Raw genomic sequence first — 25255 nt, forward strand, 5'->3', positions numbered from 1 at the left:
CTTACCACAGAGCAGGTGTGATTTCATGGGAAGCAGGAGGTGCTTCCACTCCCCTCCCCCCAACCCCACTCCCCCCTGCCTGCCTGCTGGATCAAAGGCACAGTTATGTACTGGAGCCCTGGGTGGGAGGGGAAACCCCTGGACCGCAGGCCCCAGGCTCCAGCCCCTGCTCGGTGATTGGGAGACCCGGCCAGTTGCACGGGCCGCCTCAGGCACTGCAGCCCCAGCTGACCTTGGAGCTGCCTAGAGGAGCTGCCGACCAGGCCCCGATGGTCTTAAGAAATGTTGCCACCTATTCTAGATTGTCCGGGGGTGTGGGGTGCGGTGAGGACAAGGCTTCTTTGGAAGAAGTGATTAATGGCGCTGATCTCAGCGACTAAGTATCGATTTGCTGGAGGTCACGTTCCCAACCACATTTCTTATCGATGCCCGGGAAGCCCTTGCTGTGCAAGCAGCAACAATGACCTGCTTCTAGAACTCCTGCCTTTTGTGCGTGCATGTGAGTTCTCAGGGCTTCCCGGTGGGTGGCCAGGCTCCGGGGGGGTGGGGGTGGGGGGAAGGTAGGGAGGGGGTGGTTGAGGGTTGGGAGCGGGGGACACGTTTCCCTACTCTGAGGAGTGATTTGGCCACAAAGGGGACCCAGATGAGACGTGGGAGTCTCGCTAAACTAGCAATGCCAGAGAACTTTGGCAAATCGTCCGTGTCACCACTCAGAGTTGGAAAAATAAGACTCTGTGGCTTTAACACAGCCACAGGCTAAGGCGGTCAGAAGTGCCTCATGCCAATCAGCCAGACACGGGGACACATGGTCTCTCGGCACAGGCACCACATGTCACACGGAACCCAGGGGCCCACCCCCTTCGGGGGGTCCTAAGTCAGAGAACAGGGGCACCGCTGGAGCCTCTGTGTTTGGAGAAGGTACGACACTGAAACTGGGAGGGTAAAACAGTGCATCCACACCCCGATAAACGGGGGGCTGTTAGGACAAACCTGTAGACTTGTAGGTTTATGCCATTACAAAACCAAAGGCTCATTACTGACTAAGAAAATCAGATCACACTGGCTTTTCCCAGTTTTGGAAGAACTCTGCACTCAGAGAGTAGCTGCCAAAAGATGTTAACCCTGGTCAGTCTTCGTTCCAAGGCAGCTACCGGCGATTTGCTTTTCAGCTCCCAGGTGTTTAGACACAGTGGCTGTAGTGGGAGAGGTGTACTAGCAGAAGTCCCATTCTTTCCTCCGCAGCCGCCTCTCACACACCGAAACCCCCAGGAGAGTCTGGCCACCGCAGCCCAGTGGAGGGGCTGCTTCCAACTCAGGGTCACCACCTGTTTCTGAAAATACTTTGCAAGAAAGACAAATGCCAGCTGGACATTTCCTGAACCCTGGTTATTTACCAGGCTAGAATCCTCTCTGGGAAGTGTTTAATCCTGCATCAAATACAGAAGGGCAAACCATTGGCAGAGAGAGTTGAGAGAGAGAGAGAGAGAGAGAGAGAGAGAGAGAGAGAGGGAGGAGAGAGAGAGAGAGATCATTGTAAAGGCGAGCAGGTGCTCCAGGAAGGTCCCAAACCGCTGGGAAGGAGAAGGCCTGTCCACGCTGCTGCAGGAACCACCCTGGTCACTGACCAGTTCACTCCAGCGGTGGAGAGAATCGAACAACCGGAGAGAATCTTCTTGGTGCACTTGGTGCAGGGGCAGATCTCACTGCTTAAAGGGAGACGCTGGGAAGACGAGAGTCCCAAGAATCACCGCTGCGCGAGGCTCACGTGGCACTTGGAACCACCGGCCCGGGAGGCCCCGGCCCCTGAGCATGCTCCTTGCTCAGAGACCCGGGACCCCAGCTGGGTGGCTGTGGACTCAGACCCTCTGCTCCCCATCTTCCTGCGAGATGCCCAGCACCGACTTGTGAGGGATCCTGCACTCCTGCAGAGACTTGGTGAGGTCAGAGAAACGCCTCCTGGGCACCTCCATCGTTTCGATGCTGCAGTGGCGGTAGGTGGCCTTGTTCTTGTGCTCGGCCACGGCCACGATGGTCTGCAGGTCATCCGTGGGCCGGAAATGGCGAACGAACCTTCGGCCCGACGGGGACCTGACGGCAAGCAGCAGCCTCGGCTCTTGATCAGATGGCTCCTCCAGGTCTCCGGCCCTGGAGGAGCTCTGTCTCCTGGTTTGGACGGCGAGCTTCCTCTCCAGGAACTGAGCTGCAGCTCTGGAATCTTCTTGGCTGGTCTTCGTGGTGCCGGCCTCCTCCTGGTAAAGAGCCTGAAGGCTGCTCAGTTGCAGGGAGCCGGCCCTCGGAGCAACGGTTTCCACGCCCGCCTCCCCCAGGGTCTTCCTGTTGATGGAGGGAAGGACCGGGTACTTATTGAGGGAGGAGGAAGCGCCCATGGGCACCTGTTGCAGCAGCTCGGGGACCTCGTGGGGAGCGCCCTGGTTCGGGGACCTGGAGGCACAGGTTCCTGGCTTCTGGCTGCTCAGCGACTCGCAGGGAATGGCTGAAGGCGGAGAAGGTGGCGTGCGGTGAGAGCACACCCCCGCGTCCTGGGGTTGGTGTAGCCTCGGCCGCGTGCGGCCCTTGGCGGACTTGGGCCTTATAACGTGCATGCTCAGCGAGTCTGGCTGCCAGATGAAGCACTCGGCTGCTGTGCTGACCACCGTGCTGCATTCAGGGAGGGCTCTGTTCACAGGGGCTTCTGTGGCCATTGCTTCTCAAGACCCCTACGGGAGAGGAGGAAAGAGAGGAGGCCGTGAGTTAAATGCCCTGGCACTTCTGGATCCACTCGCTCCCCAGGTGCCAGAATAAGACAACTGGCCACAAAGGAGAGGGGCACCAGCTGCAATTCATTCATTCATTTACTCATTCATTCATTCATTCATTCAGGTATCGGACTATATCAGTGAACCAAAATCCTTGCAGCTTATATTGTTACAGTGAGAAAAGACAAGTGTTAAGCCTAGACATAAACAGGTATTTTCAAAGAGTGATAACTGCAAGGAAGAAGATAAAGTATTCCATCAGAGAGTGACTAGGGTGGGGACTAATTCTGATTCTTAATTGGGGGAACCGTTAAGCTGAGAGACCATGTTGAGAAGGAAAGGGCCAGGGGTCGGCTACCTTTTTCCATCAGTTCTGGCTCTGGGAGCCACACGGTCTCTGTCCCAGGTCCTCCGCCCTGCTGTTGTAGCACAGAATCACCCACACATGACTATGCGAAGCCGCGGTACCAGGAGCTGCCTGTGCTCTAAGGAGTGAATGTACCCCTGTTAAGTCACCGCCCAGGAGAGCCAGGCTCAGCTTCACGCAAGAGCTGAGGGGCAGACCAGCCAACTTCCCCTGCACGCTGTTAGAGGGCGTCCCCACACAGGGGACAGTGGTTAGCGCTGGTCCAGTATTCACTGTGGATGAGCCACCCTCTGTGACTCCCCACTGCCCTTTCTCCCTCAGTCCTTTTCCTCTTGACCCATCTGCCCATTGCTTTTCCTTCCTACCGTCTTGTGCACTGTCCCTCCAACACCCCAACCCTTGTCAGCAGGGGTGGAGGGAGAGGAGGGGGTGGCCCCATTGCTGACCCGCCCATGGGCCAGATCTTACAGGGGCGTCCTCGGGTTCTAGACTAGGGCCCAGCTAACCTCTTCTGTACACGGGCAGATAGTAAACATTTTCAGACTGTGTGTCACAAGTACCCAGCTCAGCCAAATGCAAATGAGCGGGTGTGGCTGTATTTAAATAAACCTTCCTGTGCTGACACAGAAATTTGAATTTCAGATAGTTCTCGTGTGACACAGAATAGTATTCTTCTTTTGATTTCTTTTTCCCCCCCAACCGCCTAAAAGTCTAAAAGCTCTTCTTGGATCACGAACCACACAGAAACGTGGCGGTGGGCGGGATCTGGCCCGCAAGCCGTCATGAACAAACACTGTCCTAGACCAAAGGCGAAGGGGACTCTGGGCCCAAGCTGGTCCTATAGACAGGGGAGCCAGAGAGGCGGAACCACTGCCCCGGGGTCACGGCCAGCGAGCAGCCGCACCTGAAACAGAACCCAGGCCTGCCACCACATTCTGTCTCTTGCTGTTAACGCTCCTGTCTCCCCAGCTACCTCGCAAACACCTAGAGGGCCTCGTATGTGTGTCTGGCACCCGGGGTGCTCAGGAGTGCCCACAAAGGCTCACAGGAGCCGGGTGCCTGCGCACGGTGGGAGGCGTGAGCATTTCCCTGTGCGGCCCACAACTGCCAAATCAGGTTTTCCCTTCTTTTTTTAAAAATATATTTTATTGAATTTTTACAGAGAGGAAGGGAGAGGGATAGAGAGCTAGAAACATCGATGAGAGAGAAACACCAACCAGCTGCCTCCTGCACACCCCCTACCGGGGATGTGCCTGCAACCTATGTACATGCCCTTGACCGGAATCGAACCTGGGACCCTTGAGTCTGCAGACCGACGCTCTATCCATTGAGCCAAACCGGTTTAGACAGGTTTTCCCTTCTTTCCTGGCCATCTTGGCAGCCCTTTCACTAGCACAGTCACAGCCACCTCCTCCTGCTGGCCCCCGGTCACTTCTTCCCAGGACACTGCTCGGTCTTGGGCTCCTGCCTCCCTCTGAATCCTGGCTACTACTGTGACTGCTGTTCTCTCTGCCACAGGCTGCCCAGCCCTCTAAAGGCCTGGCAACCTCCTGGTGCCTCGTGGTCCCTGAGCAGCAGCACGTTTGGCTGCACAGGACACGCGCCCTGGAGTCCAAGACCTGGGTTCTATTTCAGGCTCTGTCTCGAGCTAGCGATGCGACCACAGGCAGTGACTCCATCTTGCGAGTATGGCACTTTCCACATCGATGGGATGAGCTATTTGACCCTGAAGGCATTCTTTAAATACCTCTGGGTCTGCCTCTTTATCTGAAACATGAAGCTAGTGACATGAAATAATGTAGATAAAGCCGTGATCACCGGGCTTGGTGCAAAGGGAAGATTTAATTAAATGATTAAGGGGTTTCTTTGCTGTTGGTTTCTGTTGGTTTCGTGCTTTTATTATTTTAGGCCCAATCGCCTTGCCTGTTGCTTCGGGGCTCTTCCCTGGAGTGTAGTCATCTCTAACCAGCTGGGTCCGTGGTGGGCAAACTGAGGCTCGCGAACCACATGCGGCTCTTTGGCCCCTTGAGTGTGGCTCTTTCACAAAATACCACGACCTGGGCGAGTCTATTTTGAAGAAGTGGTGTTAGAAGAAGTTTAAGTTTAAAAAATGTGGCTCTCCAAAGAAATTTCCATCGTTGTCCTGTTGATATTTGGCTCCGTTGACTAATGAGTTTGCCAACCACTGAGCTGGGACTCGTGCCTGCCCTGCCCACTGCACAGAAATGCCAGGAGGTGGATTTCAGCGGGCTACCACCGATTGAAATTGCCTCACACATATGAGATTAATGTTTTCTGATAAATCCCTTCTCACTCTAAGCTCTAATCTTAAATACTTCAACTTCACTTACTCCATGCTACCTTTATCACCAAACCCTGAGCAACCGATACGTTCTGTGGGCGCTGCCACTGTGGCCTATTTTCAAGAGTCTCCTCTTCCTCTCCATTCAAACCACAGCCGGACAAAACATGCCATCCCTGCACTTTCCTGAAGTCCTACTCGGTGCAAAGTCTTGAGCAAAGCTACCCTCTCTCTCTCTCTACTTAACAGCCTCTGTCTTTTCTCCATTCTGCTCACAGGCCCAGTCTTCCAAACACCCCCACTTCCCACTTCTCACTCGGCTTTCACACCCAATCTGGCGGCTGGGAGTTCAGGAGCCTTCTCCTTGGCATCAACACAGCCTGCCCGTCTCCGTAATTTAACCTATTTTCTGATCAACTGCGAGGAATGTGTTGGGTTTTTCTCCCCCTTTTAGTTTAGTTCTAACGTCTTTCACTTGTAATTAAGCAATTCTGCACTTTAACTCAGGGCAGCGCGAGGAGGTCATGATTGTCCAACTGCTCTGCCAAAGATAAGCTCAACAGGCACACTACGCCCCCTCTCTGCCCACCCTCCCCCTCGCGGGATGGCTATTAATTTGCCACAGCTTCCACGGAGTTATCACAGGCTTGGCTCCCGGCTCCCACACATGCCTGGGGAAGGCTTTACTGTCAGGGAGCTTGGTAACTTAGAAACCTCTTCCTTAACAACTTGGGCGAACAGAGTCATGCGGCCCCCCGGGCGCTCTGTTGCTGGATTATTTTTAACAGTAAAGCTGGAATCTGTGCCTGTACTTTCTACACCTCCTGGCACCATATAATTATCCATGTTCAGGGGGTGTCAGAGTCAAGACACGCTGGTCATAAGCTACCATGACTGCGAGCTATCTCAGAGCGCAACCTGGGTGGTGACTAATTCCCATAAGCCCACTCGTGGTTATTTAGAGATTTAACACCTCCTTCAGGTAAAATCATTCCATCGAACCTGCTTTCGTAACCCACTGCCTCCTCCCGAGTGCAGGGACCATCTGCCCCGTGGCGGGAACACCAACTCTCCCTGGCATCGAGGACATGGAGAGGGGAGGTGCGGCAGGCAGGTGTGCGGGGACCGGGGCCAACTTCATGCCTTTATATTCACACCTCGCATCCAGAGGCGCTGCCTGCCTCGCTCAGTCAAGAAAGGCTTGTGTGGCACCCGTCATAATCCCCTCTCGGCTCACTTCACCACCTCTAGGCCTGGCAGACACAACCACAAAGTGACTTGACAAGATCTGGGCGTAGGCACATCCATCAAGCTGCCGGCTGCGTCGGCAAGTGGCCTGTTTCCGTAAACATACTGTCTGGTCCAGAGGCCTGCTAGGAGTCGGGAAACAAACACTGAGAATGGCTTCCAAGGAGCTGCCAAAAGGGCAGGTGCGCATTCCTTAAGATTAATCGCCAAGCCAACCAGAAGGAAGGAAACCGCCCCAGGAGAAGAAGCTGTGGCCACATTCCTGCTTTCCCCGGGCCCGCCTCCCTTCCACCCACCACGGGGTCAGGCCACCCTCTTGCACTCACAGCCCAAATCTAAATCGACGGCAAGTGCAATAAAATATGACCACCCACGTACCGCCTGCTGGGATGTACGGAGGGGGCCTACTTGTGAACCGGTCTTTTAAAAATATTGATCAGTTAATACTCTCCCCCTGCCAATTCCCACCCCTCCTCGCAATGCTTTCTGGATGAAACCGCTCAGAAGAGCCAGCAGGAGATGACAGTTGGCCTGAGCGTGAGAAAGCTTTGGGGCCATTCCCAGTCCTCACCAGGGCTCATGATTGGAATACGCTGTCCGGTGCAGAGAGCCACGTGTAAAAAGGGGGCGTGGAGAGGTTGGACCACAAGCCACCAAGGGATCAAAGGTTTGGAAAAGGAAGTGGGGATGACTCCCAGGGGAATGGGTAGGTGGGGGGGGGGGGGGGGGGAGGGGGGGGAGGGCAGCTCCATTGGCCCCAAGAATCCAGGCAGCTCCAGAGGGAAACCAGCCTCAGCAGCTGGCAGAGGCGATGGGGAGGGGCCAGGAAGAACTTGCAGAAAGTGAGAGCTGACTTGGGTGAAAGAGCACTTGGTCTGGGGGAGGCTCAGAGCTGGTTCCGGCCTCTCCATGTGACGGGATGTCCTTTTGTCCCTCTGGATCTGTGTCCTGTCTGTCCTGCCCTACCAGAAGGGCATGGCCCAACGGTTCCCTAGGCCCCTCGGCTGCCGCAGAGCCCCGGAGTGGTGTCTTCCAGCAACGGTGAGCTCCGGCCGGGCTGGCTTTGGCACTGGGGAGTAGCCTCCACTCTCAGGGCCCCTGCCCTTATCTCCCAGGGTTCGCCCAGTCCGGCTTGGGGGGGTGGAGCCCGTCTGGGCAACGTGTGTGGGGCTCAGGTCTGGCCTCCCCCTTCCCTTTCAGGCGGCAGGGGCTGTGCGCTGGCTCTCTGGACCAGCGGGGGCCATGCTCACCTCTCCTCTCCGCTCCATCCGCGCAGCGGGCTCTGTCCCACTGGTAAACAGCCCCGGTCTCCCGGGCAACCGAGCTGGTGGGGGGCCACGTGCTTCCGGTCTGGTCCCGGAATAGGCCAGGCCCTGAAGAGGGGCTGAAGTGGGTGGGGGCCAGGTGCTGGGCGGAGGCGGAGGAGGTGGACCTGGCGGGGATCTCACCTGCCTCCCTGCCTGGTTTCCATCTCCGCGGGAGGTGAGCGCCTGGCTCTGCCCTGGGCTGGCCCTGCAGAGTGGGCCCGCTGCCTCTAGCCCTGGTTTGTGACCTTGAGTCAGGCCTGACTCTGCCAGTGTCCCCAGTGTTTAGATGAGGCTGCTGCACTCACTGATGTCTGGTGAACCCAGAATCTGAGGGGCTGCTCTCAAGGCATCTGTCTGAGTTGGGGAGCACTCTATCTGCCTTCGCTGTCCTCGGTGCAACTCTTTCCAAACCAGATCCCAGACCTCCTCATGTCCACATCCAAGCTGGGACCTTGTTTTCAACGACATTGACCTTCTTGCTTTGACCTTCCTGATGATGACCTCTGACACTTCCAGCAGCTCCTACTGCGTTTGTCTTTCCACATCATGGAGGCTCCGCTCATTGCCCCCTCTGCTTTCCCCCTGCCTCACAACCTGCTCCTTCCCTGGTCCATCCCCCCAGTTGTTTTTCTTGCAAGAATCCTCTAGGCCCTGTCTGCTGTCTCTCCATTCCTCCCACTCACCGAAACCTCAGTCAGCCCGCTGACACCTGGGCACGGAAGAGATCTTGACCGGCCACATTACATTGAATAACGGGATGATCTCCAACCTCCATGAAAGCCTCAGCCCACGCAGAAATCATTCCACTTTCCCCCGCCCTGTGCTGTCTCCTTTCTGTGCCCTGGCTATTTCAAACCTGTTCTCTCTCCTGAAAGCTCCCTCCTCCCACTCAGAAGGCAAACTTCCTTCTCTCTTCAGAGAGACAATAGAAGCCATCAGGTGGAACTGTTCTCAGCTTTCTGCCATCAGCCCTACCAACTTGTCTCCCTGCTTTCCCCTCTCCCTCCTGTTTCAATGCAGGGGATCCACCCTCTGATTCTGTCCAAAACGGACGGCTCCTCCAGGACTTCCCAGAGGCCTGTTCTCTGTCACAGGCCACACGGATGCACACCCTCATCACAACGCAGGACGTTGCTTCTGCTGTTCCCTCTGCTTAGAAGATTCTTCTCCAAGCTCCCCAGCCCCCCGCCCTTCCTTTCCTTTACCTAACGCTCCCTTACCCTTCAGAGCTCCATGGGTGAAGTCGTCTTTCTTCCACGATGGAATGAAGATAGCTTCAGAAGGAGTCCTATCGGGGCTCTGGTCTGCCAGGCACTGTTCTAGACTCTTGGAATATGCAGGTGAATAACGTAGTGACTATCATAGTAAAAGGCAATGTTAGTAGATATTCAAGAACCGTATCAGAGGAGGAAATTGGGATTCATTACCCAGCCCGGTGGCAAAATATTTGCTACATGAGCATGACTCCAGCCCTCCTCAAGATGTTTCCTTTGGGTTGAGAAGACCCCCAGAGAGTGACAAATGAGATTGATGATTTTCAATACAGTTGGAGCCAAGTGTGGAAGAGCAGGCACAGGCTGGACATGATTATGTGCTAAGCACTTGGCACCGGCAGGTCTTTGGGGCTGCGAAGGAGGTAATCCTTGCAGCAGTGGTGCTTCTGCCCATCTCAGGAAGCACCTCAAGTGGGAGGTGAGGGCCTAGGCCGGGGCTGGGCAGACTTGCTGCTATGGTCACCTCATCCCCCATCCTGAACACTCAGGGAGGGGTCTGAGGCCCCCAGAAGGTGCAGGAGGTGGCAGCTATAGGAGCTGATAAAGGTTTGCAACTCTGGGCTGGTGGCTTCTTTCCTGTATATGATTCTGTCAGAAATAGCTCAGCAATGCGCTTCAGCCCGGCAACACCCACCCAGGAAAGATTAAAGTGAATTCTTCATCAGCTATTTTAATATCACCTAGGAATTATGCAATCTTTTGGAAAATCAAATTGGCTTCTCGCCCCCTTTGAGTGTGTGTGTGTGTGTGGGGGGGGGGGGGGGAGTGTGTACATGCCCACGCGGGCAGGCAGTGAAATGGTGCTTGTGCCTAGGTGTGTTTAATATTTGCAGTGTCTTTTGCTTCCCGATGTCATGTAATGCACAGCATGAAATGAGAGGGAGGCTGGAGGGAAGGAAAGGCAGCTGGCCAGGCGGTTGCTGTGCCTGCGTGCTCTTTAAGGAGACAGCTGCCTCTGCTGTCTCTTTCTCACCTTTCTTTAAAGAAGGTGTCCGCAAAGGACAGACCCTGTAGTTCCCACCTGCAAAGTGGGTTCTCAGTCACGTGGCCAGAGGTCACCGCCATGCCAGTTCCGTGTAGACTCTCTCCTTCCCAGCCATGGTTCCCGCTACTCCCCAGCTCTCTCCCTGAGCTCCAGCCAACTGGTTTCCCAAAAGGAAACCTGGGCCCTTGACTTTTTCATCTCTAGGGTCTTTTCTCATGCCTACTCCACCCTGCTTTCTTCCTGGAAGTTAGTTCAAATTTGCTGATCCCTTCGAGGCTCATCTTAAAAGTCACCTCTTTCATGCAGACTTTTCTGGAACACCGTCTCTCTCTTCAGACTTCATGGGCCTTTTTGGGTCCCTTTTGGTCCAGTAGAACATGCCCAACCAAGATGGCAGCACCGTGCACCCTCACCATCAGATTAGCTCTTCTCATCTTCATGCCTGGCACTTCATCTGTATCCACCGATGGGACCATCACAGGTGTTGCAGGCATGGACACTGTGGTCAACTTTGAATCTTGGCTGAGAACCTGGGTAACTGGTTTAACTTCTAGGGGCCTCCATTTCCACATCTGTAGAATGGAGATGATAAGAATAGGATCGCTGTGTGGAGATGATGAAAATAGGTGCTTGGAAAATGAGAATTCAACGAATAATGATGGTGATGCCAACCCCACGGCTGGCTTTCCTCTTGAGAGATCTAGCAAGCCACCAGTTGGAATCCTCCCCACCCCAAGGATATCTGGATGCTTGCAGTCTAAATGACCTCCCCCCAGGCTGGGCTGAAGGCAGGAGCTTATGTGCTTTTCACCTTTGCAGTCTCTGTCAAAACGAAACCTTTTCTGGGTGACACAAAGTCTGTCATTGTGCTCCGGGAGCAGTACTGTTGATGTGGGTAGAGCCATCTGCCCCTATACTCAATGTCCCCAGGCTCGCTGGCTTTATCAGTTATTGTTTTAAGCATTTCTCCCTCTCATTTGCCTCCCTGCTAAGAGGAGCCACTCGACCTACATCCCCATTTAACTTCTGTGTCTGAGCAAAGAGAGGCTGCTGATGCGTTGCTAGAACAGCTGTCTTGTGGCAGCTGCTTGGATGCTCCGTCATTGGTTGTGTTTTGGATAGATACGGCCCGTCGCTCGGTGACCCACAGGTAAACAGGAGAACTGCCAAGCGGGAGGGGTGCCACCTTTGGAGTCAGACACACCTGGGTTAAGTTCTGGCTCCATCAGTTTTCAGGGCAAAGCACCTAGCCTCTCCCCAGCTCTATTTCCTTATCCATAAACTGGGGCTGATTGTCTGTGCCCCCTCAGGACTATTCCAAGTGGATTCAATCAGATAGTCCAATGGTGCTCAGCCTTATGCTGGTCCTCAGTAGGGTGTGGTTTTGTTTTTAGTTCTGTGACTTGAAGCATGATTGTACTCGGATCATCCATCCATTCATTCACTCATTCATTCATTCCCCAAATATTTACTTACTGCCCATCTCTCTGTGCCTAGTTTCCTTATCTGCAGAATGAGGAAAACAATAGAACTTACCTAGCTGGGCAATGTGAGAACAGAATGAGTAGATATGTGTGAAGTGCTCAGAAACTGTACAAGGTGTAAAATGAGTGTGATGCAAATGTTACCCACCCTTACCGTTATTGCTGGTTTGTCCTTGGCACGTAGCTAGTTAGGTTTTTGGGATAAAGAGATGAACAAATTGGAATGAGCCTTGACTTGCAGATCCTTCAGGCTCCTTCCTCCTTATCTTCTCCGTGGGGAAAAAGCCAACCCACGTTTTATCACTGTCTATGTAAGATGAATTGATGGGTCTTTGGGGATAGCTCTTAAGCACCTGCCAACTTGTTGGCTATTGCCCTAGAGGCTGGCATAGGAGGCCATGCATGCTCCCTACTATGCTCTCGCCCTTCATCAAGTCTGTAGGCCTCTTGGTTTTGTTTCAGCACAATCCAAAACTCCCGCAGTGATTCCTCAGATGGAGAGAACCATGTCTGTCCTGCCTAAGTCATGCTGTGAAGGTCAGGGTCTGTGAAAATGTTGTGACCTTCAAAATGCTACACAAACAAAAGGTCTAGTCAGGGGTCTGGTGAGGTGCCAAAAGCACTGGGCGGAGTCAGTGACCAGAGGTTAAGCCCTGTCCCTTGGTAGCTATGTGGATCTTTTTCAGGTCACTTCTCACTGTGCCCTGGATTCTCAACTGTCAGATGGGGTGGGGGGGTGTTGTAGTGAGGGGTATATAGGAACAGAATGCACATTTAAGGTAAATCCAGGCCCCCTCAAATGCCACCTCCTTGTAGAGGTGAATTCACTTTTCCTACCTCTGAGCTCCAAGGCATTTATTGTGCAATCAGTAGAGCAATGCTCATCACTCTATTATCATGTATTATATAAAATATAAACGTATTATCACGGCGTTTGATAACACAAAGCAGGTTTATTGAATTGTTTCAGTTGGTCCCCATGAGTCTGTGCAGTCAGGGGCTTGAGGAGAGCAAGGACGTTGTTCAAACTCTCTGGGCCTCCGTTTCTCCATCTCTGAAATGATGGTGAAGCTGCTCAAGGTTTTCTGAGGATGAAATAATGGAATACCCGGGAGCCTTCAAGGAAAACAACACCGGCATTTTGTCATTTCTTCATGAATGTTGGAGATGATCGATAGGCACTTTTAGTGTCACTTTAAGAAGAGGAAACCTAGGGGCTAACTTGATGAATAAGATATCTGGGCATCAAGGAAGGTAAACGTGTGTGTGTGTGTGTGTGTGTGTGTGTGTGTGTGTCAGGGTGGGTGTTATCTACCTTGCAAACAGGCTAGGCTTTCCCAAGCTGGAATCCGTCATGGGCCACATACATGCCTTTAAACTTGGGGATGGAGGAAATACCGACTCCTCAAGAGAAAAAGAAAAAGAAAAACAAGATGAAGGGATAGTGTTGCCAAAGAAAGACATGTTTGGAAAACCACAAACTTGCTCTTTTTAAACAACTGAAGCCTTCTTTATCTTTATATTTACTAGCGTCTCACTACCAGAAAGTGTCATGGTAGAGATGGCTGGGTTTAAAGACTCTCTGCTCTGGGCTCTCCTCTGGAGCCTTCCAAGGACGGCCCTGTGGCTGGGGTTTGGCGCCCACATGGCCTCATCTCATTTGGTCATTTCCTCCTGAACAGGCGCTCACCTTGCCCCCTAGCCACCCGAGGAAGCTGTGATCGCGGCGCCTCGGACCCCCTGGTCCCCTCGGGAATGAAGGTCCTCGGGGTGCTCGTGGTCTTCACGTCCTGCTGTAAGTAGGGAGCAGCGGGGCAGTTCCGGGACGCTGTCTCCCCCTCTCACCCCCCCGCCGGCCTGTGTGTGAGTGTCTGTGGGGCAGTCCCTCCTGAGGTGGGATCAGGCGAGGGGATATCAGCTGTCGCTCAAAAGAGAATCAGGGGCAGAACAGGCCCCCGCCGAAGTCCTCCTGCTTGATCCCAGTGTTAGGATTTCCCAAAACTTCTGGGAAATCAAAGGTTGCAACCATTTGCTGGACTCTATCTTTCCACACACAACCCCTTCAGGAGTCTTTCCTCAGGATGCTAGTTGCCTTTATTTAAGATAGTGTGGCTTCTAGAACAAAACCACAGACATCCAGCTAGTTTGTTTGTTTGTTTGTTTATTTAAAATATGTTTTATTGATTTTTTACAAAGAGGAAGGGGGAGGGATAGAGAGTTAGAAACATCGATCAGCTGCCTCCTACACACCTCTTACTGGGGATGTGCCCGCAACCAAGGTACATGCCCTTGACCAGAATCGAACCTGGGACCCTTCAGTCCGCAGGCCGATGCTCTATCCATTGAGCCAAACCAGATAGGGCCAGCTAGCTAATTTAGAAACAATTCTTTTCCATTAGAAAGGCATTCTTCCGGTGACTTATGGAGTAGCTGGTAATCATGAGTCATCGCTCCCAGCAGGTCAGATGGCACACCTCTTCGATGTAAAAGAATGTACAGGAAACGGTGCGGTTCTATTGGAAACTCTTTGACTCTCGGATTAATTGTGTAAAGCAGTGTTTCCCAACCTTCTCTCATGATGAGAATCACCTGGTGGAGTTGTTAAAACACAGATTCCTGAATCCCAACTAAGAAGTGCTAAACTAGAATTTTTGAGAACATATAGGTAAAATTGCATACCTAACTTAGTGCTCTGTATATAACATCTGTCTTAGAGCACTAGTTAAGTATACAATTTTACCTATATGTTCCCAAAAATTCTAGTTTAGCACTTCTTAGTTGGGATTCAGGAATCTGTGTTTTAACAACTCCACCAGGTGATTCTCATCATGAGAGAAGTTTGGGAAACACTGATTTAAAGAGTCAGGTGTCTGTCCTCCCGGACTTTGCACACACACATGCATTTAACACGTTTTAACAGAAAAGTTAGACATTTGCATCATAAAAGAGAATCATACAGCATAAAAGTGAAAATGCAGCCAAAACCGGTTTGGCTCAGTGGATAGAGCCTGCGGACTGAAAGGTCCCAGGTTGGATTCCGGTCAAGGGCATGTACCTTGGTTGCAGGCACATCCCCATTAGAGGGTATGTAGGAATCAGCTGATCAATGTTTCTCTCTTTTCAAAGTTTCTAACTCTCTATCTCTCTCCCTTCCTCTCTGTAAAAAAAAATCAATAAAATATATATTTTTTTAAAAGTGAAAATGCACCCGGGAATATATAAAATAAAATGTTGCACGTTTTTCTCCCCACCTACCTCCTCAATCCCATTGCCTAGAGCAGTGTTTCCCAACCTTCTCTCATGATGAGAATCACCTGGTGGAGTTGTTAAAACACAGATTCCTGAATCCCAACTAAGAAGTGCTAAACTAGAATTTTTGGGAACATATAGGTAAAATTGTATACTTAACTAGTGCTCTAAGACAGATGTTATATACAGAGCACTAAGTTAGGTATGCAATTTTACCTATATGTTCCCAAAAATTCTAGTTTAGCACTTCTTAGTTGGGATTCAGGAATCTGTGTTTTAACAACTCCACCAGGTGATTCTCATCATGAGAGAGGTTTGGGAAACACTGGCCTAGAGGTATTGCTACTAAAAGTAGTATGTTTTTGCCCGGCTGGTGTGGCTCAGTGGTTGAGCATTGACCTATGAATGCCAGGCTCTCGTGGCATTGTTTCCTCTTCCTGATTTTCTCCTTGGCAGTGGTAGCCCCCACCCACAGCAGCTTCTGGCAGTTTCAGAGGATGGTCAAGCACATCACAGGGCGGAGTGCCTTCTTCTCCTACTATGGATATGGCTGCTACTGTGGGCTCGGGGGCAAGGGGACCCCCGTGGACAACACCGACAGGTAAGTGAGGACACCCCCTCCCACCCCCGCATTTCATTTGCGTTGAAATCTATGTTTGAAGGAGGGTGTGTGTCAGGGATCCCGCATTGCAAGTAACAGAAACCAATTCAGGTGAGGGCGAGAAAAAAGCGGAATGGGAATTGGAGGACGATCTCAAGGTGCTTAAGATCAAGGCCAACTTCCTGCACGTGTGGCCGGTGCAGCGTTCGCAAGGACCTGCCCCACCTGCAAACCCCTGTGTCTTCATTTGGCACCAGGCCTTGCAAATTACGGAGTCAGTCCTGCTCAGAGTTCTAGAAACACGTTCAATTTTCACAACAAACGTGCTCTTCTCCCAGCTCCCCGGTTTTTAGGATTATGGGCGCAGCAAGACTGACCCGCTGCCTTCCAGTCCGAATTCCAGGAGAGAGAATCCGAGGACCAGTTTGGAAAAGTCAGGATTTGAACAAGAATTTGCCTGTTCTAAAGTCCGGGCCCTTTGAAGTTCTGTGCCCTCCTTGTCCAAGTTCAAAGGCAGATGAGAAATAACACTATTAGCCAGAGATGACAGGTAGCTAAGAGCTTGTCTAAGACCAAGCAGCCTCTCTGTGGGGAATGTCTTTGAACCTGAGCCTTCCCTTAATGGCCGCCTCCTCGTGGATCCAGAGAACATTTAGGGAGCGAGACTTTTCTAAGCGCTTTGAGCTGCATGTGGGCAGGGGTGGGGAGGGAGGAAGACAAGCGTCTGGCCCAGGGCATCAGCAGAAGGATTTCCTTTTCCATGTCTTAGATCCGTGCCAGGTCCCTGCATTCCTGCCCCTTATATACTGGCTGAAGAAGTGAGCCGCCCTCCAGCATTTTCCTCACCTCACATGTCTTCCCTTTCTGCCCCCCTCAAATCCCTCCCCTCCCCCCGTCACTCTGAGCATCATGAAAGCAAGCACTGAAACATTAGGTGTTTGTGCTGACCACCGCCTCCTTAGAGACTACCACGGTGCTTGGCATATAGTAGGTGCTCATAAAAGATCACTGCATAATGAATGAGTACACAGAGCTACAGGTGAGTCCGGAGCTGCCATTTTCCAGCTGTGTCCTTTTGGGAAAATCACCTCCGAATCTCATTTCCGCCCCCTGTGAAATGGGGACAGTGATGGCACTTCCTAGGGTTAGTGTGGGGAGCTAATGGTTAGTGGTTACTTATATTATTTTTAATATTATTATTAATTTACCTCCTTATCTTCAGCACCTTCTTGTTCCATGGGGAGGAGGCAGGTGAGTCCTTTGCACCCAGGGCCTTCAGCTGACCCCCTCCCTCCAGGGCCCACCCACGGTAAAGCCCCTCCCCCTCTGGTCTGGCCCCCAGGTGCTGCCTGGCCCATGATTGCTGCTACGAGAAGCTGAAGCAGCTGGGCTGCCAGCCCTTGTTGAGCGGCTACCAGTTCCACGTGGTCAACAGCACGGTGGTCTGTGAGTAGCCTCTCTGTGGGGGATGTCTTTGAACCTGAGCCTTCCCTCAATGGCCGCCTCCTCCTGGACCCCGAGAACATTTAGGGAGCGAGACTTTCCCAAGTGCTTCGAGAGCCAGAGCTTCCTGGGAGTCCGTGCTGGGTTTCTCCCGGTTTCTCCTGCCCACGGCCATACCCAGAATTCTCTGGGAGCATGGAGCCAGTGCGTGTAGCATGCGCTCCATACACAGTTGTAGACTTGAGCTTATGTTGGCTTTGGCAACGTCCTCCTTATGTCTGTCCTGAGTTAACGAAGCAGCTCAGCTGTCTTTCGGTGGAACAGATATTTGGTAAGGGGTATGGCATGCCAAGCACTGCGATAGGTGCCATGGGAGATGCACAAGTAAATAGGAGGGTCGGGGGAAGGGAACTCACATGTCGTGGAGGCCATTCAAGGAGGAGAGCAAGTACTGAGTGTCCAGGACATGGGGCATGGTCCTGATCTCTCGGGGATGTTCTGGGGCTGCTGGGGCGTGGCTGTGTGTAGGGCAAGTTCAGCCTAAAGAGCAGTGCCCTGGGAAGCCCTGGGCCACAGTTCCCTTGGGAATGCCACTCGCTGCCCCTGCGCTTGAGGACCCCTTTCCTTGTGTGTTTCTTCACAGCCGTGAGTGTGTCTGCAAGTTCGTGTCTCCTCCTGAGGTCAGGGAACCACCCTCTCTCTTGCCCTCATCTCCCCCCTTACAGGGCGTGTTCAGTACCCCCACCCAGAGTTCTGGCTCAGGACACACCAGGATGGCCTGAGACTGTGCAGTCTCCCAGTTCGGGGGTGAGACAGGAAACGCAGTGGGCTGAGAGCCCAGACCCCTGCCTCGGGAGGGCCAGCTTCAGTTCCGTCTGCTTCTGGGCCTCCACAGGCACCTGGTCAATGGGGAGAGAACCTCCTTTTCCCATGTGAGTTTAAGGAGACTTCTTGTTAGGAGCTGTCTGGCCATGACCACCCTCAGGCCTAAAGCAAAGTGTCCCTTCTGTGAGACCCCAAGGTCATGTCCAAGGAGATGGGAAGGGATTGGGCCTCATACAAGGGCAGGGGAGGGAGAGCAGGAGAAGGTTGCCCCCAGAGTATAGTTTGCTGTGGCCTCTGATGCCCTCTGGAGGCCAGACCAAGTTTCTGACCACCTTCTCCCACCCCTCCAGGCCCCACCTAGGGATGTAGGGCAGTGTTGGGGAGAAGCCTGGCAGCTGGTTGGGGAGGGAGGGGTACCCCACAGAGATGCCCCCCAGCTGTTTCCCCAGCCTGGCTCGCTGTCTTGCTGTCTGTCTTCTCACACTGGCTTCTCCTCGCCTCTTTTCATCTTGATCTTACCATCTGTCATGTCAAGTGTTATCTCAGATGGCTGGAAAGGCATCAGTTTTAGAGAAAATGTACTCAAGCAACCCTCTCCTCTGATGTCCTGATAAAGCACAGGGACCGAGGAAGAAGGAAACAGTGTCCTGGGGTGGGAAATGGAATGTCAGTAACTACAAAGGACTTCCCCCACCCTCCCTCCATCAGTCCCAGGCCTAGACCACGCCTCTTCCCTGGGTGCTGTGGGCTGGCTGTGCCCACAAGGGCTGGCCTAGGCACAACACACCTGGGGAAGCTCCCTTAGCAGCTCCCTTCGCCTCCTGTGTGGGGAATCCGAACCACAGGCCAGGGCCCCAGAGGATAGTGACTGGGAACGGAGGCTGGAGCCCCAGGTGGTGGCATGGCCAACTGTCCTCTGCTTGGCACATGCTGAGTGGTGGCAGGAGGTGCAGGCAGGGGCTGGGAGCTGGACAGTTGTTCCTGAAACTCGATCAGGGCTCCCAGAGGACAGAGCCCTGCTCAGAGAATTCTCATGCAGGGACACTTCCCTGTCACCACCAGGATGTCAGCACCCCCCTCCTCAGCTGACCAGCCAGTGAGTACCAAGCTGACCCCCTCTTCATCCTTACCCCACCTTGCCAAGGTCTGATTCCTGGGATAGGACTGAGACCTGGGTCATCTGGGTCCTAGTCCCGGGTCTGTTGCTATAGGCGCTGAGACCTTAAGGGAGACCCATGGACCTTCCTTCACTTGCCCTGTGATGACTGAGTGCCTGCCTAGGCCCAGCACTGTGCCAGGGACCAGGGGCACTGAGCAAGGCTGCCTCAGGCCCAGCTCTCCTGGTGTCTCCGGGACTGAAGGCGCCCTTTGGGACCATCCAGCCAACCCTTCATGGTAGTGACAGAGAGGCCGAGGCCCAGAGAGAAGAAAGGCTTGATCCAAGCCACAGGCAAGGTTATAATACCTGTGCCTTGGGTCTCCCCAGGCTCTGGAACACACTGCCTGGCCTGGGTTTTCTGGCCTCTGACTCCCCATCCATAAAATAGGTATAATAACAACAGTGTCTGTGACAGCACCTGGAACCCCCATGACAACCCCAATGCCTTTGAGGTGGGCATTATTCTCCCCGTTATCCAGGAGGACCCTGAGGCTCAGAGAGGTTATGTGAGATGGCCAAGGTCACACAGCCAGGGAAAGGAAAGTTGGGCTTTGGACCCAGGTCCTCTGACCCCAGAGCTGGGGCTCCTGCCTCACACTGGCCTCCCAGCGGGAGGGTGATGGGTGCCCTTGATGGGAGACCACACAAATGCGTCTTGCCATCTGCAGCACACTCATCAGGATGCCCAGCCCTGGCCCAGGGGGCAAAGAAAGGCCGATGCCCCAGATCTTTCTGTTCTAGCTCTGTGAGCCCGGCTAAGAGGCCCAGGGGGAGCAATGCTTTGGAGCTAGGCAGAGCTGGGTCTGAATCCCAGCTTCACCCCTTCTGGCTGGGTAAGTGCAAAACCACCTGGGCCTTTGGCTCCTTGTCCGTACAATGGAGCCGATAATATGCGCTTCATGAGGTCCCTGTAAGGAGTGACTGAGGTAACCCAACCAAAGGCTCTGGCCCACACCAGGTGCCCTTCCTTTTAGAAGTTGCTTTTTTCATCTCCGTTTTCTTTTCCCCTTTACTTTGTGGGATTTTTCTCTATTACCGTGGAGAGACTTCTTTGAAGCATCTCCTTGAGCTAAAGCCATGGACGCTCTATAGAATAAAAGCACCCCCTCGCCCCCCAACACCAGTTACACTGAGGTTCAAAGAGCTGCCCTCCAAGGGTTAATTGCTCCCCAGTCTCCAGTTCTGAAATCCTGCCCCCAAACCCAGTCCCAGGTTGCCTAGCAACCAGTGGCTGCTCTGGGATGCAGTTGGAGAGCAGGGGAGGGAAAGGAGAAAAACAACTTGCTCTGTCCATGTCTCTAAATGTCACTAGGAGATCAGGGCAGAGATAGGTCTGTAACCAGAGCCCTGGGGCTGATTTGCCCGGAGGTTATCCCTCCTTTGAGTGGGCTTACATAAGCACTTGGCATTTGCAAGGGACTTGAAGAGCAGCCCTGGTGACAGCCCCCTTCACCCACATATGCATGCATATGTTGTGCAAGAAAGCCGCTGGCCGTGGGAGGCGGAGACCAGAGGCCAGTTGCAGCCAAGGAGACTTCTCCTTCTGCCCAAGGGGGAAAGGCGAACTTGGTAGCCATTGGGAAGTGCTGTTTGCAAAGGTCTTCCTCCTTTACTACTGAGTTAATTCCTCACCACCCTTCCCTTCCCTACACATCACCGTTTTTCTCTCCTAGCAATTATTTCCACCTGAAATTCTCTCGTTTACTTTTGCATCAACATTCCCCCCAATAGCATGTGAGTTCCCAGAGAGCAGGGAATCAGCGTGTCTTGTTCGTGGACACTCATTCTCAGAGTCCACGGAGAAGGATGCCCCTGGAGCTGTGTGCACTGTGGGATCTGCTCACTCAGACCTGTACCCACAGATCCTAGACAAAGGCCAGACACGTGGCAGAAAATCAATCCCTGCTTGTTCGATAAGTGAGCGAATGAAAAAGCGTTAGTCTATGCAGGTATCTTTAGCCCCATGTGAAAGCTGAGGAACAGGCTTGGAGAGAAGCACACATGTGGGCAGCAGGTTAGGGCCGAGAACCTGGCTTCCAGTCCCCTGGGATGGGGTCCTTTTGCTGCCCCACAGGTCGCATAAGTCCAGCCAGTGAGGCAGCTGCAGGAGTGATGGCATGTTTACCCATGCTCAGGGCTGAAGGTCTGTACTAATAAAAGGGTAATATGCTAATTAGACCAGGAGACCTTCCGGGTGACCTTACAGACATCCTTCTAGACAAAGCTAAGGTGGCGAGGCCAAGGCAGAAGCTGTTAGGGGCGATCAGGCCAGCAGAGGAGGCAGTTGGGACAAGCAGGCTGACAGATGGGGGCAGTTGGGGGTGAGCAGGCTTGTAGGAGGGGCAGTTTGGGGCAATCAGGCTGACAAGGGGGGCAGTTGGGGGTGAGAAGGATGGCAGGCAGAGTGGTTAGGGGCAATCAGGGAGGCAAATGAGCTGTTAGGAGCCAGCACTCCCGGAGAGCCTAAACCCACAATCAGATATCCCCCAACGGGTCCCAGATTGGAGACGGTGCAGGCTGGACTGAGGAACACCTGCCCTCCTGTGCATGAATTTCATGCACTGGGCCACGAGTGATAAGATAAGCTCCCTGCCTGGAAAGAGCTTGCCTTTAAGTAGAGAGATAGATCATAAAATAGTCCGAAGTAAAGGTACATTCAGGCAGTGACAAGTGCTATGAAGCATCTAAAACAAGGCAGCAGGGTAAAGAATGATGAAGGCAGGAGGAGGGAGGATGGCTGCTTTAGGGGGCTGAGGAAGACCTCTCCAAGGACGTGGCATTTGGCCAGGGTGGGGGGAGAGAGGAGACAGGAAGGAGGGGAGAGGACGCGTGGGGGACAGGGCCAGGAGCTCACTGTCTGCTTCAGTTGTAGGGGAAGCTGTTGGGTCCTTTGAGGCAGGGAGTGATCTGCACTCATTTTGCTTTAGAAAGACCACTGTGGCCACTGCAGAGAACTTGGGGAGCCAGGGGAGGAAAGGGGGAACTGTACTTGACTGTTTCCGTAGCACTAGAGAGTCGCCACAGCTTGGATCAGGGGGACGATGTGGAGGCGAAGAGCAGTGTCAGGTGCTGGGTGTGTTGGGGTAAATTGGCAGGACCTGCTGGTGGATTGGATGTGGGGTGGGAAGGAAAGAGGCAGAACCGAGGTTCCCTGCCTGAGCAGCTGTGGCAAATGGTGTCCTCTTCTGGGCTTGTGCAGGTGGCAGAAGAGTGGGCCCCAGAGACACAGCAAGCACTTGTCATGTGCCATGCGGGGTTTGAGACACCATGAGGAATGTTGAGTGGACACGAGCGCATTGGAGTCTAGAGCTCGAGGGAGCCCTCTGGCTGGGCTGAGAGCAGGAGCGTCGTCAGTGCTCAGATTGTACTTAAAGCCCTGAGATTGGACAGGAGAACCCAGGGAGAGGACTGAGACTGGGCAGAGGCCTGGTGCAGGCATCAGAGGCCTGGCAGGCGGCCTGGTGAGCCCCGGGCAGGAATGCGGATCTTCTTGCTCTGTCTCATTTGTGAAAGTGTATTTCACAGAATGAGAAAGACTATCCTAAAGCTGTCAGTTCCATGTTTCCCTTAAAAGAGAGAGTAGAACTGGGTGTGGTTATCTAGAAAGAGAAATCTGTGCCTTACCACCCCCTTCTCTCCCTCTCTCTCTCTCTCTCTCTCTCTCTCTCTCTCTCTCTCTCTCACACACACACACACACACACACACACACACACACACACACCACACACGCACGCACACACAGCACCACAGCTCTGACTAATAAACAGAAGATCTCCATCTAGCGGCGAATTCAGCCAAAGGGCAGACACTTGATCCCAAAGGCCCATGGAGGCTTCGTTCATTTAGTCAACAACTATTTGTTGAGCACCTACTTTGAGCCAGCTTCTATTCTGAACACCGGGGACACTGTGGTGGACAGGACAGACAACATCCCAGCCTCACAGAGCTCACACTCCATTGAGGAGAGGTGGATATAAGCAAGTAAATAAATAAGAGAAGTACCAGGTATGAAAATACAGCCAATGGAATAAGCAGGATGTGAGGGAGAGTGGCTGGAGAGAGCCTCAGGTCTGACAAGGGCAGATTTGACCAAGACCCAAAGGATGGGGATGGACCTAGCCACTCGAAGATTCTGGAGAGAACTGTTCTAGACAAAGAGGAGAGTGAGTGGCAAGGCCCTGGGATAAGACAGAGCAAGACCCATGCCGTAAAGAGGCTGGTGTGCCTGGAGAGGGTGACAGTGGCAGAGCGAGGGACAGTGAGGATGAAGGCTTCGGTGAGGGCCAGATCAGGGCAAGCCCGCTTTGGGGTCTGTGGCAAGGCTTTGGGATGTCTTCCCCCAATAGTGGGAACCCACAGCAGGGCTTTAAGCAAGAGAGTGACCCTAATCCAGGCTCCATTTGAAGAAGGTTCCTGCATGTTTCCTTCCATTGGGGGTGGGGTGGGGGGGGGGGAGCTGGTGATGACAGGGATTTGGGGGGTGGCTGAGAAGACAGGAGAAGCAGGCAGAGCATGACATTTTAAACACGGGGACATCGATGGAACCTGCTGGTGGACGAGATGTGAAAAGTCAGAGGAGGGGAGGGACCAGGGTTGACTGCTAGCTTTCCGGATGAGTAGGAGGTGGTGCCATTTCCTGAGCCCGGAGAAAGGGAGGAGGCGGGCATGGTGGGCGGAGGGAGCGCTTACAGTGTGAATTCACTTTGGGCATCTCAAGTTGTTGATGCCTGAGAGGTCCATGCGGGATGTCAAGCAAGGGGTTGGAAATATGAGATGAGTTTTGAGGAAATGGCCCCGGTGCACCAACTCAGGATCTTCCCTCCATGCAGCCCCCACCCCCCACAACTCTTGTTTCCTTCTCGACTGCTCCTTACGCCAGTACTTGTGACACGTCCAGGTGTGATCAGGCCATGGGTCCTAAGGAAAAGGACTTCAAGTGACTTCCCTTTTCTGTTTTTAACCCCTGAGCCCTTACAGCGCACTGTTTTCCACAACTTAGACCCAACCCCCGGGCGTGAGCTGGGAGCTCCCAGTAACCCTCTGTCTCTCCGCAGGTGAGTGTGCCCTCTATCCTGGTGCCGGCTGCCTCTGTGGGCTGAGGGCCTGCGAGTGCGACAAGCAGTCTGCATACTGCTTCAAAGAGAACCTGCCCACCTACGAGAAAAACTTCAAGCAGTTCTTCCTGAGCCGGCCCCGGTGTGGCAGGCGTAAACTCAAGTGCTAGGATCTTCAGCATCTGCTCTAGGATCGCTTCCAGGAAGCCCTCTCCCATCATCCCAACAGGCTCCAGTCTGTGCAGCTCACCCGCCAGAGTCCAGCTGGGTGGTACTCCTTTGTCATTCAGCACCAGAGGGCTGGACAACAAAGACAAAATCTTGGCATTCAATGGAGGGAGACAGACCATAGTGTATGCACAAATCAGTGACACGTGCCCATGGCAGTAGGCAGTGGGAGGCAATGAAACAAGGTGACAACATAGAGAGATGTCCCCAATACCCACCCTAGGAAGTTCCCAGGGGAGAAGAGGCCCCAGGATCTTCCCTAAGGTCTCCCTCTTCCCCCTCCCCACTCCTACCCCAGATCAGGGTGCAGGGTGGACTTGGGGAATGGGCCCACAGTCCAGATCTAGCTGTGAGCAAAGCAAGGGGCCTCTTGGACCCTTGAGGCACAGTCGGTCCTTGTCCCTCATTGGCTCGAGTTCTGCCTTCTGAAAAGGCTCAGGGGAGAGAAAATTGATGCCATTGTCACCTCTCAGGAGACAAAGCATGAGAGCATCAACAAGCGGCCCCAGTGTTCTCGCCTCTTAGTATCCTCACCTCACAAGATGTGACACTCCGCTTTTCCCATCACGAAGTAGAGGGTTTTCCCCACCCCTTGAATCTGAACTCTGAGCTGGGCTTATGACTTTCATTGGTCGATAGAATGTCGTGGGACTGATGGTCTGCCAGTTCCCCAGTCTAGGCGCTAGGTGTAGCACATTAGACTCTCTCGGGATCCATGCCTCTGCCATGAGGAAAAGCCTGGCTGGCCTGCCGGAAGCCAGGAGCTCACCTGGACCAGAGTCATCAGCCCCATCGTCTCCACTGAGTCCTCCGACATGTGAGAATGCTTGGTGAAGATCAGCAAAGCCAACCCATAGCTGACCACAGACACACGTGGGAATCTAGCCAAGACCAAACAGCCGCCCGGCTGAGCCCAGCCAAATTGCCAACTCGCAGAACCGTGAGCTAAATAAAGACTGATGTTTTAAGTCA

The 25255-nt window shown here is 53.3% G+C and overlaps 2 protein-coding genes across 2 annotated transcripts; one reads left to right on the plus strand and one right to left on the minus strand.

Annotated features, from left to right (window-relative positions):
* Positions 1-1374: 1374 nt before the first annotated feature.
* UBXN10 (UBX domain protein 10) lies at positions 1375-7972 on the minus strand. Its single transcript, XM_084875124.1, has 2 exons — positions 7924-7972; positions 1375-2717 (listed from the first exon to the last, which is right to left on the minus strand). The coding sequence occupies exon 2, from the start codon at positions 2700-2702 to the stop codon at positions 1857-1859; it is 846 nt and encodes a 281-aa protein (XP_084731250.1). The 5' UTR covers positions 2703-2717; positions 7924-7972; the 3' UTR covers positions 1375-1856.
* Positions 7316-25255, plus strand: PLA2G2C (phospholipase A2 group IIC). Its single transcript, XM_084875181.1, has 5 exons — positions 7316-7340; positions 13406-13518; positions 15429-15573; positions 16916-17019; positions 24056-25255. Exons 2-5 carry the CDS (start codon positions 13479-13481, stop codon positions 24223-24225), a joined length of 459 nt encoding a protein of 152 aa, XP_084731307.1. The 5' UTR covers positions 7316-7340; positions 13406-13478; the 3' UTR covers positions 24226-25255.

The sequence above is a fragment of the Pipistrellus hanaki genome, assembly GCF_964339955.1.
Source record: "Pipistrellus hanaki genome assembly, chromosome: 2".
NCBI lineage: Eukaryota > Metazoa > Chordata > Mammalia > Chiroptera > Vespertilionidae > Pipistrellus > Pipistrellus hanaki.

What these genes read in the sequence shown, in the direction of transcription:
- UBXN10 (XM_084875124.1), bottom strand. Translation starts at nt 2,702, where the DNA reads ATGGCCACAGAAGCCCCTGTGAACAGAGCCCTCCCTGAATGCAGCACG.
- PLA2G2C (XM_084875181.1), top strand. Translation starts at nt 13,479, where the DNA reads ATGAAGGTCCTCGGGGTGCTCGTGGTCTTCACGTCCTGCT. An exon ending in CCCGTGGACAACACCGACAG is followed by an intron (nt 15,574 to 16,915) that starts GTAAGTGAGGAC and finishes TCTGGCCCCCAG; the next exon opens with GTGCTGCCTGGCCCATGATT. An exon ending in GGTCAACAGCACGGTGGTCT is followed by an intron (nt 17,020 to 24,055) that starts GTGAGTAGCCTC and finishes GTCTCTCCGCAG; the next exon opens with GTGAGTGTGCCCTCTATCCT.